This window comes from Bombus huntii, chromosome 1 (genome assembly GCF_024542735.1).
Source record: "Bombus huntii isolate Logan2020A chromosome 1, iyBomHunt1.1, whole genome shotgun sequence".
Lineage (NCBI taxonomy): Eukaryota > Metazoa > Arthropoda > Insecta > Hymenoptera > Apidae > Bombus > Bombus huntii.
The window spans coordinates 6,653,081-6,677,354 of record NC_066238.1 but is presented as its reverse complement, the minus strand read 5'-3'; the positions used below and the strand labels follow the sequence as shown (position 1 = coordinate 6,677,354).

The following is a 24,274-nucleotide window of genomic DNA, read 5'->3' as shown; positions in this document are numbered from 1 at the left end:
AGCCACTATACTTTGAAACAATAGAGAATTGTTATCACTCTTGCATCTCTTTAATTATTACGTTTCTGCAAGTTTTGGCGTGGTTAGAACAATAAGAAGAAAGCAGATATCGAAGGAAACATTGTTATCTATAATAAAATTGTTTCTGCTGAAAGAAATGTGTTAATTTGATAGACAGTTTCGGCAGAAGTAATTTCAAATTTGTGGTTGATAACAGATAATTAAGTTGCACAGTTTGATAAACGCGAGCACGCCGCAGAAAGAATACTTTAAGGACAGACACATTCTCAAAAAGCATTTTACACGCACATAAGATTTTTAACATACATACATTTACTATATGTTTTACCATACATACACCATACATGTACATGTACCGTAACGTTCTCCATATTTTATTCTCATATTATCTCAAAACAGTAAAAAAAAACTCAAACAAATAATTCAATTGCAAATAAAAAGCAAAAGAACAAATAATCAAAGAAAGATAAAAATAGCGAAAAAAGACTAATAGTGCAAGTGAAAATGTCATTCCACGTAATTCACATCCACACACAAGTCCCCAACAGTAAAACTACCAGTCTTTATCTTTCACTATGCCACAATTGTTATATCAGTATTAGTATCGTTATAGAAATTTTCTACACTGCAAGACACGAGCCTCGAACGTTTAACTTTTTAACTTTTCCTCTTATATTAATGAAATCTGTTCAAACGAATGTCCCTAGGGTGCCCTGTTCGAGTCCCCTCACATGGACGAGAACGATGTTCAAACGATCTCCCACAAATGCGAGGTGCTGCCGCTTCAGGAATACACAGAGAAGCTGGGAAAAGAGCCGCACAGATATCTGACCATATACGATAACAACGACATTTACTATTTGGCTGGATATTACGACCCCACGACGTACCTGTTGACCATGCAGCCAGGGGTTGTTTGAGAACAGCTTAAGCTGACGATTAGGTTAACTGGTGTTACTTAATTGTTGTCAGCCAATAAAATATTATGCGAAATTAAATGAAATGCCATGACCGTTAACGCCATGGCCATTAACGCCATGGCCATTAACGCCATGACCGAAGCTGTTACGTCTGCCAGTTTTCAAAGATTTGGAAACGAGATGTGAAGATGATACATGGACGAATCAAACATTCGTCGATCCAGAGACATTAGAGTTTTACATTGTGAATAACGAGCGAGTTCAATTTTGAATCTTAGCTCGATGATGCGATCGATGACACAAGCTTTCAGAGAGGCATTCAGAATCACCACAAGGCACAAGCATTATTTATTGTCACAGTGGACAAGAGATCGTTCCCATTTATACATCGATCATATCTTGTCTTTTTTTACGGTTATTATGTATTGCATACATTGTTACGATCGGTTTCCTTTTGATCGAGCATAGAATCCATTCGAATCTAGTTTCTCATTTATATACATTGTTTATGCGAGATAATCGTTGTTGATTTGATAGTTTTCCATTAATATTCTTGCGTCTTTCGCGTCGCTCACAGATTCCACAGGGTTGTATTTCATTTTTGGTGCTGAACGATGAATGGAGAATATATTTTCGTGAATCGCGGGATATTGTTGTGACCATGTGATTCGCATTTAAGCGAAACGCGAGTGTTGTATATTTTTCCGATGGAATATGAGGCGAAACGTGCAATGACAAAGTTGTATCGCTGTTCTTGACAGGGATGCCTGATTATTTGTGCGTTAGCATGATAGATATGTACGATGCACATGGGTGGTGCAATTTTTTCCGAGATTTCTTAGGATCCAAGAGCTTGTAAATAAGAATCGAGAGAGTTTAATATTTACCGTAAAGAATTTTCGAACTGGAATAGAGGAGGAGGCTTGTGCCTTGTGTATAACAAAGTTAAATGAAACAAAATGAATAGTTTAATTTTTTTGATGCCTACGGGTTGCGTTTGTCGCTACTTGGATCACATTGGATTTCACACCAACGTACATTGATGAATAATTACAAAGAATGCATTTACATATAAATATATGTATATATATACATATATATAAATATAAATATAAATATATATATATTATATATGTAGAGGACAGATGCAATAAATCTATGAGTGGCATTAACGAAAAAACGTGAAATCAACTACGGAGATATTTATAAAAATCTGTTTTATCAGTTGTAAATAGAAAATACATAGTATATATACATATATGTATACTGTACATAAATGTTAAGTGCGTATATATCTGTAAGTGTAAAATTAGATTATTAACCGTTAGACTAGTGTTATATATCGTTGTCTAACCGCGAAAATACAATACATTGTATTGTATATACAATCACACACATGTACTGATATTGAAAAACAGAAAATCGAAAGATTTTGTGCGAATCTTGTAGCCCGATCACGCAGACTCTACACGTAAAAATAACAAAATTTCAAGTTGCGAGACGAAGTGGCCTGTTCTGGCAGTTCGATTCTCGAGCTTTGAGACTTTCATTGCTGTTTCCTTTAATACTCTAGCGATCGGCGTTTACAAGACGCGATGTACTTAGATTAAGAATCACCTTCTCACGTTAATTTCTTCATTTTCGAGTGTCGCTCATTTACTTCAGCGTTGTTCGTAAATAGAAACTTAGGTTTTATAGTGATTCTTTTTATGATTCCATTGGTATAAATAAAAAAATCTGTATGTACTTGTGATGTACGATACAGGCAGTATTCTATATTCAGAATGAACCTTTCATTCAAAATTCTTAACAAACATTTCTTGATGAAAGTAAAACTTTTATTATAAAAGATAAAGTTTGATGTAGAGTTTAAGTAAGATGTTAGCAAGTTAGCACAATCGATAATTCTTCCTAATTATCTATCTATTACTGAAATATTCTTGTGTCCATCGGAACTGCTCGCTTACAGCAAACAAAAAGATTTAACGTATCAAGAAAAATATTGATATAAAATTGAAATGAGAAATTACGTATGTTAACGACAATCCTTTCGTATTTTTCTTTAAATTCAATAAAATATTTGCTCATAGAAAGACACGTTGTATCGAATATAAATCAATGGACGTAGAAAGGTTCTGATATTGATTTTTCATTCAAATTGAAAATTTCGGCAGAATGATTATTTCTCAGAGTAATGCTAATCATTTAAACATGTTTTTAAAATAAAACATTTGTAACAATTTGTATTCTCCGTTTGAAGTGAAAATCCGATAAATTAGTTTCAGCAAAGGGATCAATTACTACTTAATGGAACAAGAATTTTCATTAAATCTTTGTTGCTTATTACCACATAGATACTCAACCGTCTGATGTTCTCTAGCTACGATAAAAGAGACAAAAACAAAAAAAGTTTTTATAAGCTTCGAAATACAGGTTGCACGGCACTGATACGTATGATAAGATGGAGAGGTTGACGTGAGCGGACGTTCCACACTTTGTATATTTGTCTTTTTTTATTTTCTCGATACGAAAGAAGAGATTCGATGGATCGCGGCGCTCGGAACGATCGAAGCGTCTGGAGCGTCGAATCCACAGCGAACCGTTGTCGCTGGTGATACGATATAAGGTGCTACATACAACGTTTTTGTTTGTTGCGAGCGCGTATTAAACAATAAGTTGACACTCGCGAATCATTTTTTCATACTGTATACGCGTTCATTTTGCGAGCATTACGCTATCATGCTAGAATTAAGATGTTCTTTTTTGATTTTTTAATCGTTCTTTGTATCTCTCCGCGGCATTCGTTTCGTCGACAGAAATAAAGGGAGAGCTGACCACTTTCGCCCACGATTTTCGATCACTTTAACGATCAAACAACGATCGTTTCTCTTCTAATCCGCGACAGATCTTCGTAGAGGAACGTTAATAACAGATCCATCAGAGACACACGTACGCATAGCTCGGATGGTGATGGTACCAATGACGCTCTTCGTCGATCAGCAACGGATCGAGAAATCGCCGATTTTTCGCCGATTCTCGATACCTTGGCTACTTATTACGCGGATAAACGTGTCGTTTCCCGGTTCAGTCCTCTGATTTCCCTTTTAAAAAGAGGATAACCACCCGTAGGGCGAGAAAAACACGATCCTAGTACAAACTGCAGATACAATAATTATCATGCATTTTTTCTGCTGACGTTCATATTCATATGGGCGAGATATAACGGGAGAATAAAGCGAACCAGAGTACTTACGTCGTGGCGCGTATGATTGTTCGCGTGTAAATAGATCATGTAAGCCGTACAAGGATCGGCGAGTCGCCTGTCTTAGACACAAGCTGATCGATCTCCATAGATTTCTATCCCTAGTGTACATTCATTGTTATCGTCGTGCGCGCACGTTAGCGCGCGGAGATGTCGTGGTCGAATCTTAAAGACCACGACGATCGACCTATCCCCAGATAGGTCTCACGCAGCGCGTGCAATCTGTATATTGCATAGTATTTTTCCATTAAGGTAGAAAACGGCGAGGAAAAGGCAAAAGAAAAAAAATGAAAAAAAAAAAAAAAGAAAAGGTACTGTCGATGAGTCGTTATCCTACGAGCGATCTTTCATGTTATTCGTTGACTCGATGGTTTTCCATTTTGATGGTCCATATTGTTCTCTCGATGAAAGATGTTCAAGTGCGTTAGACGGAATGACACGAACGAGAATGTACAGAGAAAAGAAAAGAGATTTTAGTCGAATCATTCCGATAAACGTTCAGAGAATAAAAATGGAATACGAAGAGAAAACCACGCAGTCGACGAAACCGATTGCTCGAAGGAGCGAACGGTTCTTCGTTCAGAGATGTCGTTTCTTCGACGACGATTTTTTCGATGCTTCGATTCTATGAGGAGTAGCCTACCGGTAGACAACGTAGACGAGGCACGTTCGCTTGTAGATTTGTAAATAACGTAGACTTAGGTAGATCGAGGGAAATGTCGGTGTCCTCGGTCGTTTTTTTATACGTCCCCCAAAAAATCGATTTCTTGGTCGTTGCATTCGATCCATTTTGCTCCTCTACGTCATCCAATGTATCTTCCTACGATAATTGGAGAATGGGAACAGATAGTCGAAACGATGCTGCGTTTCGCATGAAAAAAACGAGGAAACAAAATGTACGATAATGACGAAAGTTAATGAAAAAAAAAGAGATTTAATAAGTGACCACTGTATATACACACGATGAATAAAGAGACGCCGACATTTCGCGACGACACTCCTCTTTCTTTGAATTCACATGGAATTGAGGCGCTTCTCGTTGAGGACTGCGATCGTTTCTTGGAGGAATAAGTCGAACGAACCACCGTATATCGACAAATCGATTTATATCGCGTAAAGATGAACCGCGATGTGACGTTTCCTTCTCGAGGAGACGAGGCCTCCTTCGCTCCGGCAGATACGACATTATTTTCCTTGTCATTTTTCGGCGAGACGATTCAGAACGAGCGAGAGAATCCGTACGATTTAAGCGTATACCGTTCGAGCTAGTCTAGCCGCTACGATAAGGATAGTTTGTAAGCGTCTGGTCAAGGTAGCGGATGAGCGAGAAATTCATGTCTCCGTTTATAGAAGAACTAAAACGAGCAATTTCTATTGAGTTAGCAATTAAGTGATTGCAGATTTTGTCATTAAGTGATAATGAGAAATTACCACTTAATGACAAAATCCGCTATTACTTAGTTACTCGCCCAATATTTTTATTTTATTTAGAATTTTTATTATCTTTCCATGTAGGATCTTTCTTATTTTTTAGGCTTGTAATAAATTCGAAATTTGCTTGTACAATAGTTTCCTTTGGATTTCATAGAGAGGTTGACTAGTTAAAAAGGAGACGTGAACGTTATCGTGCACCCGGTACCACGAAGAAGGATCCCTCTTTCGTCACGTTGCGTACTCGATTGCCATTTGTATCGTTCGCGCGAGATATAGAGAAGAAAAGAAAATCGTAATTATAGTCACGAAGCGTCAAGAAAAGGACAACGTATAAGCGATCTAGCTAAGGTTAGGAGATTATGCGAGCCTGTATATTTTACGATATGTATAGCCGATGCGTGGATGATTAAGGCAAGTGAGCAAGAACAAGAGCGAGAGAAATAGAATGAACGAGAGAGAAAGAGACGGAGAGGATGAAGTTAAAACAGAAGAAGATAATATTTTATCGTAGAGAATTATCGAAATTATTATATTTTAATAACGGAGCTGCGATTTAAAAGAAGTAAAAAAAAAAAAACAAAATGTGTAGTACGAAAGATACAAGACGCGAGAGAGCGAGTAATCGTGCAAATGATAAGCAACAAATATGATAAATGACAAGCAACAACAACAACAAAAAAAAAAGATATAAAAGACGCGAATAAAAAAAAGGGAAAAAATGAAATACGAGTGAGAAGAATTGTATGCACGAGTGAAGGTGATGTAAGAATGAAAGAGAGAGAAGGAGAGAAAGAGAGAGATAGAGTGAGAGAGAGAGGGAGAAAAAAATTTTAAAATATAATGGAGCGACTGTTTTTTCGAACCCAAAAGTCTGAGAAAAAGAATTCAGGATTAAAAACAAAACAAAAAAGAAAAAAAAAGAAAAATGAAACAAAAGAGAGATACAGTTGAACTTCATTTATATTTTCCTACGCGAAACTTTTTGTATGGCGAATGACGCGTGTGTGCGTGTGCGTGTATGGAAAATCTCGGTTGACGTTTGTTTGTAATAAAAGCGAAAAAAGAAACAAGCGACAAAAAAAACCATGCACGAAATTCAAAGACCTTGGTCAAACGTGTTATATGTAGGAAAATATGGGAAGAGCAGAAGAAGCGGAAAACGTTTGATGTACTGCGTTAAACGTGTATATAAGTATTTTGTATTTCTCCGTGTTTTGGTTTTTGCAGTATTGTCAGGTCGACTGCTTTTTCCCGTGATCGAACGACACGTTGCATAGATTTTCCTTTTCTTTTTCTACTCGATATATACGATTCTCGTATTTACATTGCGGAAAGTTTCAATAAATGCAGTCCTTACTGGACATGATAACGAGATTTCGTTCAGATTTCTTTATATTGTTGGCGACATTTTTCATCTGAGCGTAGCCGCTCAGATGGTCATGCGTGCCTCGATTGCGTTTGGGATAAGGATTTCCTTGGCTTTCCTGTACGATTATTGAGAAACAAGTTTCTGTGGAACGGATAATAGGTTAATATTAGTACTTAACGTAAGATTAGATCAGTTCTATGAGTAGATTTTTCTCAAATTAATCTTCCATTTAGTAGAGGGTATGTAGCTAAATTTATAAGTGGAATCTTAAGAATGAAATTTAGAATGTAAGACTGAAGACAACAATGACTTACTAACGTAAATTGAATAAATTCTAATAAAACTTTAATTAAAAATTCTAATTTGACGGAAATATCAAAGAATATAACCCGATCTAACAATTCAATAATTATTCAATATTCAACATTCTTCAACATCTTTTTCTTTCTTGTAGGATTTAGTTTTCAAATTTTCAAGTTTAACAGCATGACGTTATACTGTATCAATGGTAGTAGGATATTCATTTTCATTTAACAAATAGTATTATTTTTGAAATTATATTCCGTTGTAATTTTGGTAAAATTAATAGAAAGATAAAAGTAAAATATATTTCATACGTCAGTGGAAAGTAAACTTCAGGATGCAATTTTTGAAAACTTATTCGTTTAAAATATGTAGAAAAGTCTATTCATTGGACGAGCGTCATTAATCATTCTCAACTTGGAATAGAACAATCTGTGTCATTTTCTTGATATGAGCTTATTGTTAATGATATATTTAAGACGAATCATAAATTATAATAGTAATCTATATTTTCCTAAAGTTATGAGAAGAAACAATTTATTTAGTGATGTATGTACATGTTATACGTAGTTCCATCACTATATATTTTATATCACAGTAGTCGTATTTTCTTAGTAAGTATACAAAACTGAAAAATTCACTATTGTTCAGATTCTAAAACAGTATAGCGACAAACGCACTAATTGTCAATCTATATCGAGTACGTTAAAATTGTTGCAAAATATTTTTCTTCGCTATTAAAATCCTTTATATTCTTATTTAACTTATAATTTTAATCCAAATATGTCATTATTATTTTGTAATATTTTTCTATTATTTAACTAGTGTCGTTTTTTCGCTTTATTTGAGATTTAAATTGAATATTTTCTTTGAACTTTTGTATTTTTGACAGCTACTAGTCGTAACTTAGTCTTCAAGTAACCAGTTTTCTAGAAATGGCCACTCGTTTCAAAGATTTTGAATGTTTACACATTTACGAGTAGTTTAAAAACATAAAAATACACAGGAAGCTTATAGAATATACAAACTATTTAAAGTGTTTACTGAAACGAAACAAATCTTTGTTTAGGTTCCATTGCATTACTTGTATCCATGAAAATACGAATTTGCATAAACATCCAGTGTTATATAATGTTAGTTATCGTCCAGCGTTGTAAAAGCGTCACAAAATATGAAACCTACTTTCAGCTATTCCATTAAAAGGCTAATAGACATGATATCTGAATTAAACTTCTTATTTCTCGTCTCATTCTTCGATTGCATTAAAGATATAACGTCAGCTTCATAAAAAGATGAATATAATCAACGTTTGATCGCAGTAAAACGTCAAGTATCTGACACAGGTTCCCAAAAACCAAGTCCCTTACGTGCCAATCACTGTCACAGAGGCTTCAAGTCGAAATTTGTTTTATCCATCGTACGGAACGCTTAGGACCTCGGACTTCTTTCGCTTTATCGATCCTTTTCTTTGGAATCGAGCGAAGTCTGTGAACCTATTTCCTATCGCTTAAAAAATAAAAAGGAAAGAAAGAAAAAGAAGAAGGGAGAACCTGGCAAATCTGTGATAGAATTCGTCGTCGATAACGACGCTTCCATTCGAAGCAAAATTATTGATCTACAACGGAGTACCTCTGTATGAACATTTATCGATCACACGTGGTTGTACACACGAGTCATCGTAGAAAATTATCATTGATTTTGAATTCGATCCTGTTCAAATGAACGTCGTAAGGATGGATGAACCTCGCCTATTTTGTCAACTTTTCTGTTCTCATTAATACCTAGATGAATGATTGATATATCGTGATCGTTTGAATAGCAGATGAATGTATAACAGGGATTTTTCGAAAATGGCGAACGAATACTTTTGTATTTTGTGGGGAGAAGTATTGTGTATATATTGATAGACTAAGTTTTTTGAATTACATTTAATTATTTTCTAAGCGACGATTAAGTAGTTTGATGTTGAAGACGTAGATGAAAAATAATGGGTAATGAAATAAACGAATTATTACTTTATCTTGAGTATGACAGTGTTTGTGGATTGAATATTTCGAAGATGCAGAAGAAAGACATCGTTCTTCATTTCGGAATATGTATACGTTCTATTGAATAAGATACATGGACTCGATCAAATGGATTCTGTAATATTATAAATTTACGAATAAGTACGAGATATAATTTTATTAGATGCACTAGGCATAAGATAATCAATTTTAAAATAAACGTTATACATTTTCGAATACGTGAATAGATTTTTAAAGAACTATTAAACTTCGTTATAAGGTATTATCATACTCTTAGTTTATATTCATAAAAAGGCTTTACGCTTTGTTTAAGAAACTTTCTTAACATCTTTATTTTCTCTCTTGAATAAATACTAGAAACATTAATATTAGCAATACTTCTAATAATAATGTATTTATGTATGTATATAACGCAAGAATTAGGAAACACACATACAATATGATCTAATATAAATAAAATTCAATTTTCATACATATATTCCCATTTGTCCTATTTCCATAAAATGAATAAAAATTTCAAATAAAAACTGATAAATGTTCATACAGAAATGTAGAATATTTTCATTTATATATAACCTGGACCAATGCATATTTATTTAATAATGATCAAACCTCTCTTATAGATTTTTAAACGTTTGTCACATTAATCTAATAGATTTTCAATATCTTTGATTTCTCTATTGCAGCTTGTGTTCAACGAAAGATTTTTGACGCGTTCAATGGAAAGATTTCTTCTTCTGTGCCTTCGAAAACATTCGATTTTATTTGTAAAAATGAAATATTTGATAATGAGCAATGATATAGGAATTATATCAATTTAACTACAAAAGAAGAAATAAAAAAAAAGATAAATGATATCGTGCAGAGCACAAGAATACGAATCGCCATTTTGGCAAATTATTTCCTTCGGCTCGATTTAGTTGGAGACAATTTCGAGTAAATGAAATCCGTCATTTACGAGTACATTATAGATAATATCTAAATTCATCACAAATTCATACAGTGTTTCCTAGTTCATACATTGCAATTCTTACTGCTAATTTAAGAGTAAGTTGTAAAATTACAGACTTAACGTAAGATATTGAAAATAAATTACGTAAATTGGATTATAATTATTCCATTGATATACTCGAAAGAAACGTGTATTCTCTTTCAGCTTTGTGCCTCTCGTAACATTGGTTGGAATTTAAAATACATAACACTTAATATAAGTTTGAAACCTAGTTGGAAAGTTATTAAACTCTGAAACACGGTTCTAAGCTATTAATAATACGAAGATATAGGTATACGATATTTCAAACGTCGTACGCTTTCAAAACAATTAATTCAATTCATTATATAGGAATATTGATAATTGAGAAGGGTATTTTATATCAGTTGAGTTCAAAGTAGGCTCGAAATCCAAGACAACTTTTGAGAAAAAATAATACCACGTTTAAATCAGATAGATTTTATATATTATATATAATTTTATATTATAAAGAACCATTCGACTGATTTCGTTATTTCGCCTGAAAATATTGGTAATAATCCTTCGAAAAACGAATTTAATAAGTCAATTAAATATCTATCTAAATGTACCTCTCGAAATTATTTCCAACGATCTTCAGAATTCCCATCATAAAATAGGCGGGCGTTCATCGAATTGGTAGAACTTCCGCGAGGAAAATTCGATTCGAAAGTGGCGAGGCAATACGCGAGGTAAAGTGAAATTGATCGATAAGAAACCAACCGTGGATGTTCGATGATCGCGTCTGAATAGTATTAATATCGGTTTAGAATATCTATAGGATGTTCTGCTGTTTGCCTCGATTGTAACGCGGTTGAGCGCGAAAGAAGGAGCTATTGTTGCGTATACACGGAAAACAGTATATTTGTGAGAAGGAACGAGAGAATGAAATCGAAGAAGGTGTAAACGTGTGCATGTACGAGTGATCAAGCAGGGAATGAGGAGAAAGGCGAAGCCAGCTATCGATTTTCATTTATATCGTGCAATAACGCTTTCTAAGAACTCGAACAAAAAGTAATCAGAATGAAAGTTTTTACTTTTCCATTTAAATGTACCATTTTTTCTTTCATCTTTGGTTCAAATTCCATAGCGAAATTTTTAGTCAAAATGTTGCTCCAATGATAACTAAATTGGAGTAAGGTAATGAAACAAAAAAAAAAAAAAAAAAAAAAAAATAGAGAGAAATAAAATAGTAGAATTAAAGTAATTATTAGACTGCGGATTTTTATGTATTTATGGAAAATTTAATGATTCAAAATATATGAAATATGCACAGCGCAGTATTCGTTATTATTTTTAATAGGCGAAATAAATATCTATCTAAATCCTGTTATTTTAATTGCATTTAGAAAAATATAAATTTGCACAAAAATCCGCAGTCTGATAACGATAAACAACGTATCGAAAGAAAACTTATTTTCAATGATATTGCTTTTCTAAAGACGAAAGAGACGAAAGAAAGAAAATATTGAAGTAAAGAATGACATTTAAAAAGAAATGTCTTTCGTGTACTAAACTTTACATGGGATTAGGAAAATGATTTGAAAACGAGTAACAACTGAATAGGTGTTTCGTATACGAAGTATTAAAAAAACCTATTACGTGCTTCTTACAAAGTCGATTATAAACCTCAAGATGATACAGAAAGTTGATGTTCACGAATGATACGTGAAGTTTATTTCTTCAAGTTATAAACACTTTAATTTTGTGTTAGAAATGCTTATTGTATTGGTAAAATTTGAAACAAATTTGAAAATGTACATGAGAATTACGAGATATTTATTGAAAAACATATATATTTAGTAAAAAATTATTATACGGCGTAAATACTCATCTTAAATATATAGTAAGTGTTAAAAATCGTTCCACTGAATATTGAGGCTTATTAATGCAATGGATAATTCATTTTTATAATCTCTGCGTAGTATATGCTTGTGTTAAATATTCTATAGCTTCCGTGTACATTTTTAGATTTGTTTCATCCTGTAACAATACTATAGACACGAGGCTCGTTATAGTGTTAATAAAATTGCAAAATATTTCTTATAACGCACATAATATATTTATAAAGGATTTCTACAAGTGTTAAAATATTTCCATGAATTATAATACACGTACTTCGTTACATCAAATTTTTTAATCATTCCATCAGTTCGTTATACATGGCTTTATTGCACGATATAACTGTACATTTCCGGCTGTATAGTTTTACACAGATGAAAACAAATGAGTCGCAGTAAGAATTATTACGAGAGAATGAAAGAGAAGAGATTTCTAAGCGTGTTTTGTGCTAATGCTTCTAGAAAAGTCAGTTGCCTGTAATGAAAATAGAAAATCTTCACCATGTATTACCCACCGTCTTTTAATATTATACGATTGTTTGACGACCGATTAGTTGTCGAATTGTCTACCGATTGATTGATTGTCGAACCGTCTGTCCACGATGAAAGGAATATTTTGATCTGTCGAGGACTTAACGCGCACACACGTTACACGGTCAGAAAATGAAGCTAGGACGATGGGATGTGATAAGGACATTTATATTATTACGCACGCAGATTTAACGAAAAAAAGAAAAAAAAATGACAAAAACTAGTGGAAGTTGCGTGAACACGATAACACGGTGATTTTGTATATAAAATATATCGATGATAAAATAGAACGCGCGTTCTGTCGCGATGACGAAGATATACGATAAGTGCAAATGACAGAAAGAATGGGCCATCGGTTATAGCGATAAGCAAGAGAACAAAGAGAAGCATTCTTGTTTACTTCTATTAGCTAAGTACTTGGCCAACAATAAAATGCATATTAGATACAAATCAAACCGAGGGACACTCGACGTGATTTTATTCCAAACTTTCATCTCCTCCAGATCCTCTTTCTGTTCTTATGATTCTGGTGAATTCGACGAAAATCTTTTAAAATTTGAACCGTCTTTTCTTCAGTTTCTTGAATCTTTTCTTAACTAGTTTATAAATTTAATTACCTTATTAAAGGCTAAGGTATACACGCAATATTTAATTTGCAATTTTTTTTTCAATTAATTTACAAACTATGGAATTTGTCACTGTGAGAGGGAATTCTAGGAATTTTCTGAATATTTCTTTCATTTACTGTGATATTTAATTTGATTCGATAGTTGGAGATTTGATTATTTAAATGTCGAATAAAGTATTGGAATTGTTTGAAATAATAAGTAGGATTTAAAAAATTTTTTAACTACTATGTCTACGATTTTTAGCTCGGTTTCATATTGAATTTTCAATCAAGACCACGAAGAATAATTTAAAGATTTATAAATTTATTTTAAAAACTTATATTGTGAAGCCATTGATAAAGCTAAAGATAATGATATTAATGATTTATGTACGATAGTTCTTTCAGATATTATTCTAAGATATATCTCCAAATATTCTAATTTCCTAAATGTTAAATTACTCTAAAAATATTTTAACAACATCGTATAAGAAATACTCTTACTATATAAATGTCCCCCCTAAGAAATACTTTTATTTTATGAAACTCGCAAATGAAGTATTTTCTCTACAAGAGATTCTAAATTCTATATACAAATCATTTACGTTAAAAAATATATCTCCCAGAGAGTGATTAGAAAAGTGCAATAATAAAATCGATCAAATGAATAAAAATAGGAAAAAAGCTACATTGGACCAACCAAATCTCATTGCTACAAAATTCAATAAATGTTCAACATTTTCACGACAGGCACTTCCGTTTAAGCTCATGGAACGACACAGACTAATTCTAAAATTATGTGGCGTACATTTATGTTATGGCGTAACCGTAGAGGAAAGGGCAAATATTTTTCTTATTTTTTCACTGTAAAAGCGGATTTATATCGATGGAGAAACATCGATGAAAAATGAAGTCGCCCACGAGTCGTTAATCCGACAGAATATCGCGAAGAAAATTGGAAGCAAAATCAGAAAGAGAAAATGGAAGCAATAAAAGATACTCGCTTCAGCAGGCAATGGCCGACAAAAATGGCCCATAGGAGAAACCATTTCAAGGCTGTGCTTTCAATACGTTCGCAATGGGAAACCCAGCTACTCTCCTCGAATCGTATTCTTCTTCATTTCCGCTGGAATTCGTTTCGATGATGTTTTCAGTTCTCGATGAAAAACACTCGACTCTGATAAATTAAGATATTCCCGCACGTTTGTTGTTTTTATTTAATTATTAACGATTCTCTTGTGGCCATTCTGTGACTCTAAAGTGGAACGAAAAATCCCCATTCCCTTTTTCGCAACTTCCTAATTATAATAATTGCTTCCTGTAAATATTCATCGTATTAAGCAGTTGCGTAAATTGAACAGAATAATTGACGAGCTTAGTGAAACACTGTAAACGTAAATTTATATCCATTTATTATTAAAAATGTTTTCATTTTCGTCATGGTAGCATTGAAAACGAGTTTCAAATCATATTTTTGTTCCTGAACTTCACTTTCGTCATTTTAATGTCTAGAATTGATCCTATAAATATTCCACACATATTTTCTGACGTTCTGTAAGCAACAGAAGAGAAAAAGAAATCCTTTCTAACAATCCCGCGTCCACGTTGACGGAACAGAGTGTCGTCGGTCTACGACTGGCTGCTAACACAAGCCAAATTGGAGGATCGGTGCAAAGGAGACGAACGAAACTCGTGAAAAGGCTACTCGAGTAGCAGACGGATCGTTTCAGGAGCGGTAATCGTTATTCAAGACACTGACGTAACGGAGCCTCGAAACGAGAAAATTAAAGCGGGCTAAGGAATTAAAACGAACGGGAAAAATTCCACGAAAGCGGAAACACGAGGCGCAACGACCGCCGGAAAGGCAAAGATAGATACGACTTGCGTAGCTCGTCGAGGCACCCTTGGAAGATGGTCGACTCGTCGTCGACGACGTTTTTCGTAACGATCGTTGAAACGACGTATCCAGCCATTTAGAACGTCGAAAGTCGGAAACAGGCAAGCCGGACGTAACAAATTCAAAGAGACATAGGGAAAACAGACGAGAGAGGCGGCTTTGAGCGACTCGTTTGAAACGTTTCAAGGGATAGACCAAGTTTACCAGGGTTAGTGAACGAGAGTGTCGATCCTGAGAACCGATAAATTCAATCTAAACGCGAATCGAAGTCGAGGATCGAGGAAAATGTTCGCGGAATAAGAAGTGAGATGGGTTTTTGAAGTTATCAGGTAACGATGCTTCTTCGTCTGATTGATTTTATAATTTCTGGTTGGAAATTATTGCATTAACTCTTATGAAAGTAAATGTTTCTTTGGATTATGAGAATTTCTTTTTTAATCGTCGATAATTGAAGTACAGATATTTATGTACTTATGAGAGATTTAAAGATATTAAATTGTATCAGAATGAAATATCTAATATACTTGTTGTATTATAGTATTGGAATACGTTTTTCTCGAAATTCCAGGTTTTTCAGTCATATTCCTAAAGATACGTACTTGGGTAAATATTCTCAGTTTATCGACGAGAGAAATATATTCTGTTCGACATTTCTGTAAAAAGGATATTATAAAGTAAAATTAGGACCGTTGTTATTGAGAACAGATAGATTTATCGTTCACTTAAATCGTGAATAAATTATTGGAGCAGAATGTTATATATACGCTTCGAATAACTTTGAGCGTAAATGTGTTAAAATTGATGTAATTGTATTTGTAAACTTGATATAAAAATCTTTAGATTTAATTTTCACCAAATTGAATTTAATCAATTGTACTATTAAATTCGAAAAGTGGCGTTCATTGCACTTTTTCATTTCCATGAAATGAAGTTAATTTTCGAATGCAAATCAGTCGGTTTTCCAGTTTCAAACTTCAACTTCGAATTTCGAACTTTGCATTTTCAATTTTAAATTGATGTTTCAATCATTTCCATCTAACTTCCTATTTTTACAACAAGTTAAAGGAGATTTAATTTGCCTAGAGTTCTAGTAAAAACTGGGATATTCGATAATTATCATATTAGTAAATAAGACGATACTTTGTGAAAATATTTCTTGCGTATCTTATAACATACGTTGAATTGTCATTCACAATTCAATTAATTTCCCTTAGTTTTTTTTTCTATTTAACAGAGAACACCAGTTCTCGTTTGGTTATTAAAATTAGACTATATTAGACATAATTGATATTTAGATGTGCAACCATTTAGACATTCTGTGCGTTGTTGACGTTGCTCTCAAGTGTATTAAAACTTTAATGATCAACATTGACCGCTTGTAGATTAGGAAGCAAGAAGCGACGACAAATGAGTTAAATATAAACTGAATAGTTTTGTTATTCGAACATTTCCAAAGCCAAAATGATCAACTGTCTTCCTGAATCAATTCACTTTTTATAAATTTCTTAATTTGTTTGCCTAAGTACGAGATTAATTCAGTGAATTTTCAAGGAACAAAGTTTATTTTCAAAAGTTCATTCATTACAAGAAGAATATATTCTAAGATAATCTTATAAAACAGCGTTTGTCACATTATTACTTTTTTGTACGTTTGCATTTATGGAGTTGATCGATGTGACTTCTGAATGGCTAAAAGGTGCCTAAGGAATTTTATAAATTGTATCCTAAATCGTATTCTCATTCTAACGATTTTTCTCTAAACTCGTCAATTTAAATTTGCGAAAAATCGATAACAAACTATAAAATATGTACGATTTTATTCAAAATTAATTAAATTAGAGAAAAGTAATCAAATAAATAAATGATCGATGAAAGGTATTTGCGTATTAATATAAAACAAGATAATATATAGCGATAGAATGAAAACATACAAAAATATTTTTCCAAGCTGCAACACGAGAAAAACTAAAGTATACATTAAAGTTAACAAAGCAATTGAAATTCTCCAAAAAGAATATCCGGATTCTGACAAATCCAAAAGTCATCCTACATAAATGATACGCTGTCGTAGATTTTTTCGATCGTAATACCAACAATTCGACCAAATGATGCATCTGTTTTGGCGATAGAACATCTAGTCCAAGCAATCTTTCGAAATCGGCTAGGAGAAAAAAGAAATTGACGAATAATTAAAATCGGAACGTGACTGGAATATTCGAAACTGAAACGCGGCGAAAAAAAAAGTCGGCAGGAAAACAGCGTCCACGGAGAGAACGAGGATGTTCACGTTCCAAGCGTCATCGAACAATCGTCAAAACAAGGATCTACAAGCGGGAGAAGCGATCCCCGTTTCCCGCAGTCCCGAATATGGAAAAAGCGCTTCCGCTTTGTCTCCCTAACGATCGTCCTATTTCGGTGGCCGATTGGGACACCTATTGTTTCCAATTGGATTTTAATTTAACGGCTTTACAAGCGCGTGACACGGTCGGGATAACAGAGCAGCTGTAAACGGAGTTCAAATGGACAACAAATTTTCCTACGCGGTCTGCATCCGGCTCTTTTTTATCGCGTTTTTATCCCGCTCAATCGAAGCGGAAATTTTTTCGCTGGAAAATTCAGTTTAGATCGCTAGATCGTCGAAAGTTTCTCGCAAGCGTGTCAAGTTTCGTCGCGTGCAACACGACAGAGCCAACGAATTATGGCGAATATTGATTTAATACCGTGCAGTGCCGCGCCGGTATTGCGTGTTTCCTTAGTATCTTGCAATTAGGCCCTTTTAACGATTCTTTGGCTGATACATGGTTTCCAAAGTCGATATAGAAAGCAAATACGTATGAAGGATTCACGCGAAAAAGATCGCAAAACTTGATTCTCCTTGATTTTTTTTATTTTTATGTCATTTACAATTAGTGACTAATTAATAGTATAGTAAGCATTATTTGAGTCCTTGAAGCTTTAAGCTTGAGCCTCTTAAAATTCAATCCGTATTTCCCCAACATTCTTGGTAACTTTAAAACATTGCTTGTTCCGCGTCAAGGAATAAAGAACGTGGGAATATTCGTAAATATTTTTGTGACACCCGTGTTCGAATACAATCGAATACAATAATCGTAGCTATTTTATTCGTTGCTGGTGTATATTCATTGTTGTACGTATATATGCATTTTATACCTTCTATGTTTGTCGTATCAGAATAGCCGAGGTCATAAATTCGGCTTTTCCAACGAATAAATAGCATCGCGTGAATGTTCGATCGATCGAGGGCCATCCGAAGAAAATTCTGCTAATCTTGCCTAATAGTTTCCATCGCCTCACGTCAGTGCTATCGCAAGGGTGAGAGTGACATTTAAAGCATGCTGATTGCAATTTTCTTCAATCAGTGAAGCTTGGAGGAACAACAAGCCATTCTATGATGACATATTTATGATTTATCGGGTTTCGAAGAGAGGTCTTTTCAGGTCTATCACCGAAAAATATGAATTTGTAATGTTGGCGAAATATCACGTCGAAGGAAACGAAATGTACTAATAACACGATTGAAAGCCGACGAATCACAAATTTGTAATTTATTCACCGTGAAAGTTAAAAATCTAAGATATTCTATGATGCTTTTACTTAATCATTCTCTTTTTTCCTCTTCCGAGATGATATACATCCCTGGCAAAGTGGAAACTACATCAGTGCATACGTCAGTGCATACACAACACAGTTGTAGTAAAAAAAAAAAAAATATCACTTCAAATCAACATGTTATTCATCAACATCAGCGAGAGCAGAAATAAAATTCAGGACTTTACGCCTTATCGCTCTATCGTAGGATATACATATTTCCAGTTTATTTGTTCAACATACTGAAACATAGAGGAATTACATGTATTATATTTACCCGAGGTAATTGCTTAAAGCAATATACTTCATGTTGATAGATCTTACACTCATCGATTATACGAACCGCTTTCGTGCATAGCGTTTTTCAACCCTTACTTACCCTCGAGTCCAGCTATAAATTTTATATAGCAGACTAAAGTTGCCTGCATTACGAGACAAAGTATCGGTTTCTTGTTGGATGTCATTTTACTTATCGACGAAATTTTTTTAATGTCAACGAGATTACGATCCAAATTAATAATGGATCGATATTGAAGTTAGAAAGCTTCGAGCTGTATATCAGAGTAGAACTCCATATTAGAATTCTATTGTACTGAATTCCATTTGAAACGAAAATTTCGATAGTGTTCGATTAATTAAACCCTCGAATGTGAATTTCTATTGCACGAATGAAAAATAATAGTGGGAAGAATTGGTGAAATTCTATTGTACGAAATCCAGTTACACGAACTGTTTATTCCTTGATATATTCAGACAAATGAAATTCTATTGTACCGATAATTGTGACTTTGTGTCGTGTTCGTAGAAAGTTAACTTAGATGATAATTAAGATTGATTGATACCGGTAGAAATAATTTAAATTCAGAGCGAAATAGAGAAAGAGAAATCAAATTATGCAGTTATTGTATACACATTATTAGAATTATTGTGTTAAGAAATATCGAAACAATAATATATATTGGTTCATTGATTGTCAATTGATATTTCATTATCTGAAAATCTATTTCGTTTAATATTTTAAATATCAGTACGAATCGAATTCATCATATTATAAATTAGAAATGGGAATTGAAAGAACATTTCTTATTTTTTAGTTACTTTAACCAACAGTTTTTTTTTTTGCTAATAAAATTTTATTCAGAGTTTCAATAAAGATCATGTTTTGTAGTATCTTCACGAATACATAAATATTTGCTTCCCAAAAAAATATTCTCTCTTAATACGGTACATTTCGACTAAAAATTTCTTACAAACGGAAGTTTCGAAATCAAAATAAACAGAAATTTCAAAACACAATAAAAATACTCCTCAGGCATTTGAAACATTAAAACGATACTGGGAAATATTGTTCTGGAACAAATTCCAGAAAATTCATACGAAGAAAACTTTTTCTCTTTCCATTATATTCATTTTAAACTAAATCGGTTTATGAATTTTATCGTAGTGGTAATTGAATCACATTACACTACGCAGTTGCCATATTTTGCAGGCTGAATTGTGTAAATTTGACAAGAACTAGATAAAGTAGGAACACTATATTGTGTCGCATATGGTAGAACGTGAACGATGATAGTGATTATTATTTGCGAGGAAGTACGTCTGACCTATAATGGATGACTCTACTTTCGGAAATTTATGTTCAGTTCCTTCGCGTACACATACATATGTATGTGGCCTTAGCAAATGAATGCATAGTACTGAAAGAAAGTGGAATAATTTTCCAGTGCGCAGGCTATAAACAATTCCATAATTACATTACATTCATCATATTTAAATTATTAAAAGTTAAACATAGATAGTAGTGCTGCGTGTGTTATTTCAGATTTATAAGCGTATCTTATAGTCTCCAAATTTTGTTTAATTATTGAATTACTTTTAGTATAATCTGTTCTGTATTAAACAAATTAAATAATACGATATATTAGAAAAAATTACGAATTGTTCTTTTAAGTAAATTTGAAGATAAAAAATATTAGACAATTTTTGCAATGCATCCGTTCAACCTAGAAAATTTCCAAGAATAATATAAGTCCCAATTATAGTACATCCTAAAAAGATCATTTTTATTTATTTATTTTTATTTTTTTCGCGAGTATAAAAAGAACAAAGTTGTGACCTTCCAGATTATTATGATTATCAATTCAAACGTAGCTCATATTACAAAACCAGTACTAACATTTCTAACGCAATTTACTATATTCACCACCCTATCGCATGAACTCTTTTCCCAGAAAAGCTCCCCCCCCCCCCCCCCCCATTATACATACAGAATCTTTCAAAACACGGATCCCAATATACTTTTCCAGACTTTTCCGACTTATAGGTCATGTTACGTTTCCTTATCGCACAGTCACCACTGTAAGCCGTTGCTCTTCCACATATTCCCATGAGACCCTATATTAGTTTGACAAGAACACGTAGCACAATTAGCCAACGTCTGAACTGATCTCAACAATGACACTGTTGGCACGTTTCCGGTCGCAAAGCAGCCGCCACGAAATCGCAGCAGCGTGCACGTGTGCGTCGGAGCTATCACGTGTGACCCCTGACTAATTCCCAGCCACCAATCGGCGTGTCTCTCCGCGCAATATTCCAAAGCGAATCTGCACACGCGATGAATCGCTGAGAACACCGAACTCCCAAATACGCTTTCCATGTACCCCACATTCCATTATATTACGTAGAGATGCCACGCTGTAATATCGGTGCTTGCTCCGCCCGTCTGACCAACACCGAGTTGTTCTACTTCATGCTCGCTGCCCCCGCTGTCTCCGCGTTGATTAACCCACGTAATTTGGTTCATTGAATAACCGAAACATGATCTCATGAAATACCTGCCCTTTCGATATTGGTACTGATCGCAGGATCTTGGGGCTAAATCAATTCTGAGTTTCACTGACACTACAAACGTTAACACGTTGACTGTCGCTCTTTTAGATATTTTGCCCTGGGAACCGTAAATTGCCCGCAGCAGTGAAATATTAATTCCAATATTAATAATTATTAAAAGATATAAATAAGATAAAATAAGTGAGTAAATAGAGAAATATTAATAAATATCACAGCATAAAATTTAATTTTTTCAAAATATTATATCGTATCTGGGCATTTTTCTTTGACGATGGATTCATCTAGGTCATTCACATTGTTGGAAATTATTATTTAGTTCATACAATTTATTTTAATTTAATCATTCTAAAAATTTTAATAACGTGGGTCACCGATGACTAACCTCGTGGTCGACGCGTTAAACGCGGTCGTGTTATACCAGTACGGGTTTCTGAATCGGTTGAAAAGCAAACATTTTTAGAAAATGTATTGGTGTTGTGGATAGATATTGAGGCACGTGTGTGGATAAATATTGGAGTGTTTCTGATTGAAGTTCGAGGAAAGTTATTTTGTAATTTCGTATTCTATATCTGGAATAAAGGATATTTGAATAGAAAATGTTAAAAAATTGCAGTTTCTCTAGTTCGTTTTTAGTTTTAATCTGTTAAGGACAATTTGTGTTAAATTAATCTATTGGATTTTGTTTTGTTAATATCGTGGCTCTGAAACGTTTCTTCATTCAATATTCAATTCTTTATCTGTATCTGTGCATGTATAAATTTGCATAAGTGATAATAAGTACTGTTTTCAGTGATTAATTTGCCATTCATTTGTACGTTTCATTATTATCCACATATTATTACTACGAACCAAGTATCGAATGTCACGAGTAACTAATATTAAATACGAAAGCTTTCAATGGAAACTATCAATTTAAAAAAAACTCCTGCAGCACCTGAAGAGTGCAAAGATAAAATTTCACTCGCTTAATCTGAAAAAGTAGTGGTAAGTTTCCTTAACTGTTAGAAAATAGTCATATAATTTCGATTTCTTCGTCCCACCTTAATCAACATATCATACGACCGGTCTTCTAATTCTTCATCGACGGTCTGTCCCTGTATAAGCGTATTTACTTAACCGAGACCGATGTTTCCGCAACAACGGGGGCAAATATAGGGATAGCGATTCGATCCGGTTCGATCGATTAAGGAGCATTACCCGGTTTGGCAAATATTTGTGTGTGCCGTAACTGCAAGAATCATTTCAGGGACGGTGATAGAATTCGAGCGGCCACGAAATTGGCATCGATCCCTGTTCCGTAATTGCGGTTATCGCAAATTCTAGTCCTCCCTTTCTCCATCCCTCTCTCTCTCTCTCTCTCCCTTTCTCTCTCCCCCCTCTCTCTCTCTCCCTCTCTTTGCTTTCTTCGTGGTATCCTCGTCCGAATCGACGATCGTGGGCAATTTTCAAGACGCTCCAACGTACAAGCTGCTCGTCTCCTATTTTATCGCGTGTTCTTCAACGATTCGTTCCCTGCAAGAACGGTCCTCTAAGAGGTTGTACTGCCATGGGCCATGTCGTCGCTACCGATAATTAGGAATCGTTTACATACACGCTTAAGTCTCGTGGTGGACGGGCCTCGTATTGCGAGTAACCGGAGCGTAGAAAACGAGAAGGTTCTGCATAATAGCCGACCATTGTTACCCCCGTCGTTACCATCGCCAACCCTCCCTCATCCCGATCGCCTATTAAGCCGGAACGCCGTTCTAGATTCTTGCCTCGCTCCTGGCAACCTCGTTGATTCATCGATCGAATTTAATAACCCGCGATCAGCTATCGTCGAGAATTAATTAGACTACTTTTCGGGGACGAGCTTTCGGGGGTTAACGATCGCTGTGTGCCAATCGGCTGCGTTTGATTTCTGTTAGTTTGTTAGTTTGTTGGTTCATTTAAGTAGGATTTGTTGGTATTTATTTTATTGTTTATTCGGAAAAGTAGAAATCCTTATCGTAATGTCTTTAGTAGGGTGGAAAAAAGTTTATAAAAAATATAAAATAATGAAAAGTTTATAGAAAATACAAATACAATGTCAAGCGCATGTTTTTTTATGATTTCATAGAGATGAAACAAACTCATGTATAAATGTATCGTGAAAGTTTATTTTGCATATTTTTTAATAGATACAATAAATTGTTATTCTTTTATGAACGTAACTTTATTTATACAAAATTTGATATCAAATGTATTATTAATATTGACGTTTTTGTCATAACGTTTGAAAGAGAGGCTATGTAGATTTTTGTAACTGATTGTGACCAATCATTAATTATTTACAATTCTCACAATTAACTGTATGTTAGTCGTGATATTAATCATGTTATTGACTACTACGTACTCGAAATATTGTTTCTTGCTCGAAAACGTTCTTGTGTTCCATATAGTTTACTTTTCTTCACATTTTTTACACATTTTTGAATATCATGTTATTGCTGTTTCTATCTATAAATTTTCCATAATTCCATAAAATATACACAATTTAATTATAAAATTTCTAAAATAAATCCTCTACCTTTCATTTTCCAAATCGTAACAATTTTTTAATATTAAATATCACA

At 33.9% G+C, this 24,274-nt stretch overlaps 1 protein-coding gene and 1 long non-coding RNA gene across 6 annotated transcripts in view; both read left to right on the top strand.

Annotated features, from left to right (window-relative positions):
• Window positions 1–6,282, top strand: part of LOC126878295 (uncharacterized) — a 360,193-nt gene extending 353,911 nt beyond the window's left edge. For all 5 annotated transcript variants that reach the window (XM_050640955.1, XM_050640963.1, XM_050640946.1 and 2 more), the window contains one exon: window positions 729–6,282. In XM_050640955.1, coding sequence (XP_050496912.1) covers window positions 729–941 — 213 coding nt within the window. In that variant the 3' untranslated portion in view covers window positions 942–6,282. The remainder of the gene's footprint in view (window positions 1–728) is intronic.
• Window positions 1–24,274, top strand: part of LOC126863481 (uncharacterized) — a 511,613-nt gene that overhangs the window by 206,738 nt on the left and 280,601 nt on the right. The gene's annotated exons all lie outside the window — the stretch shown is intronic.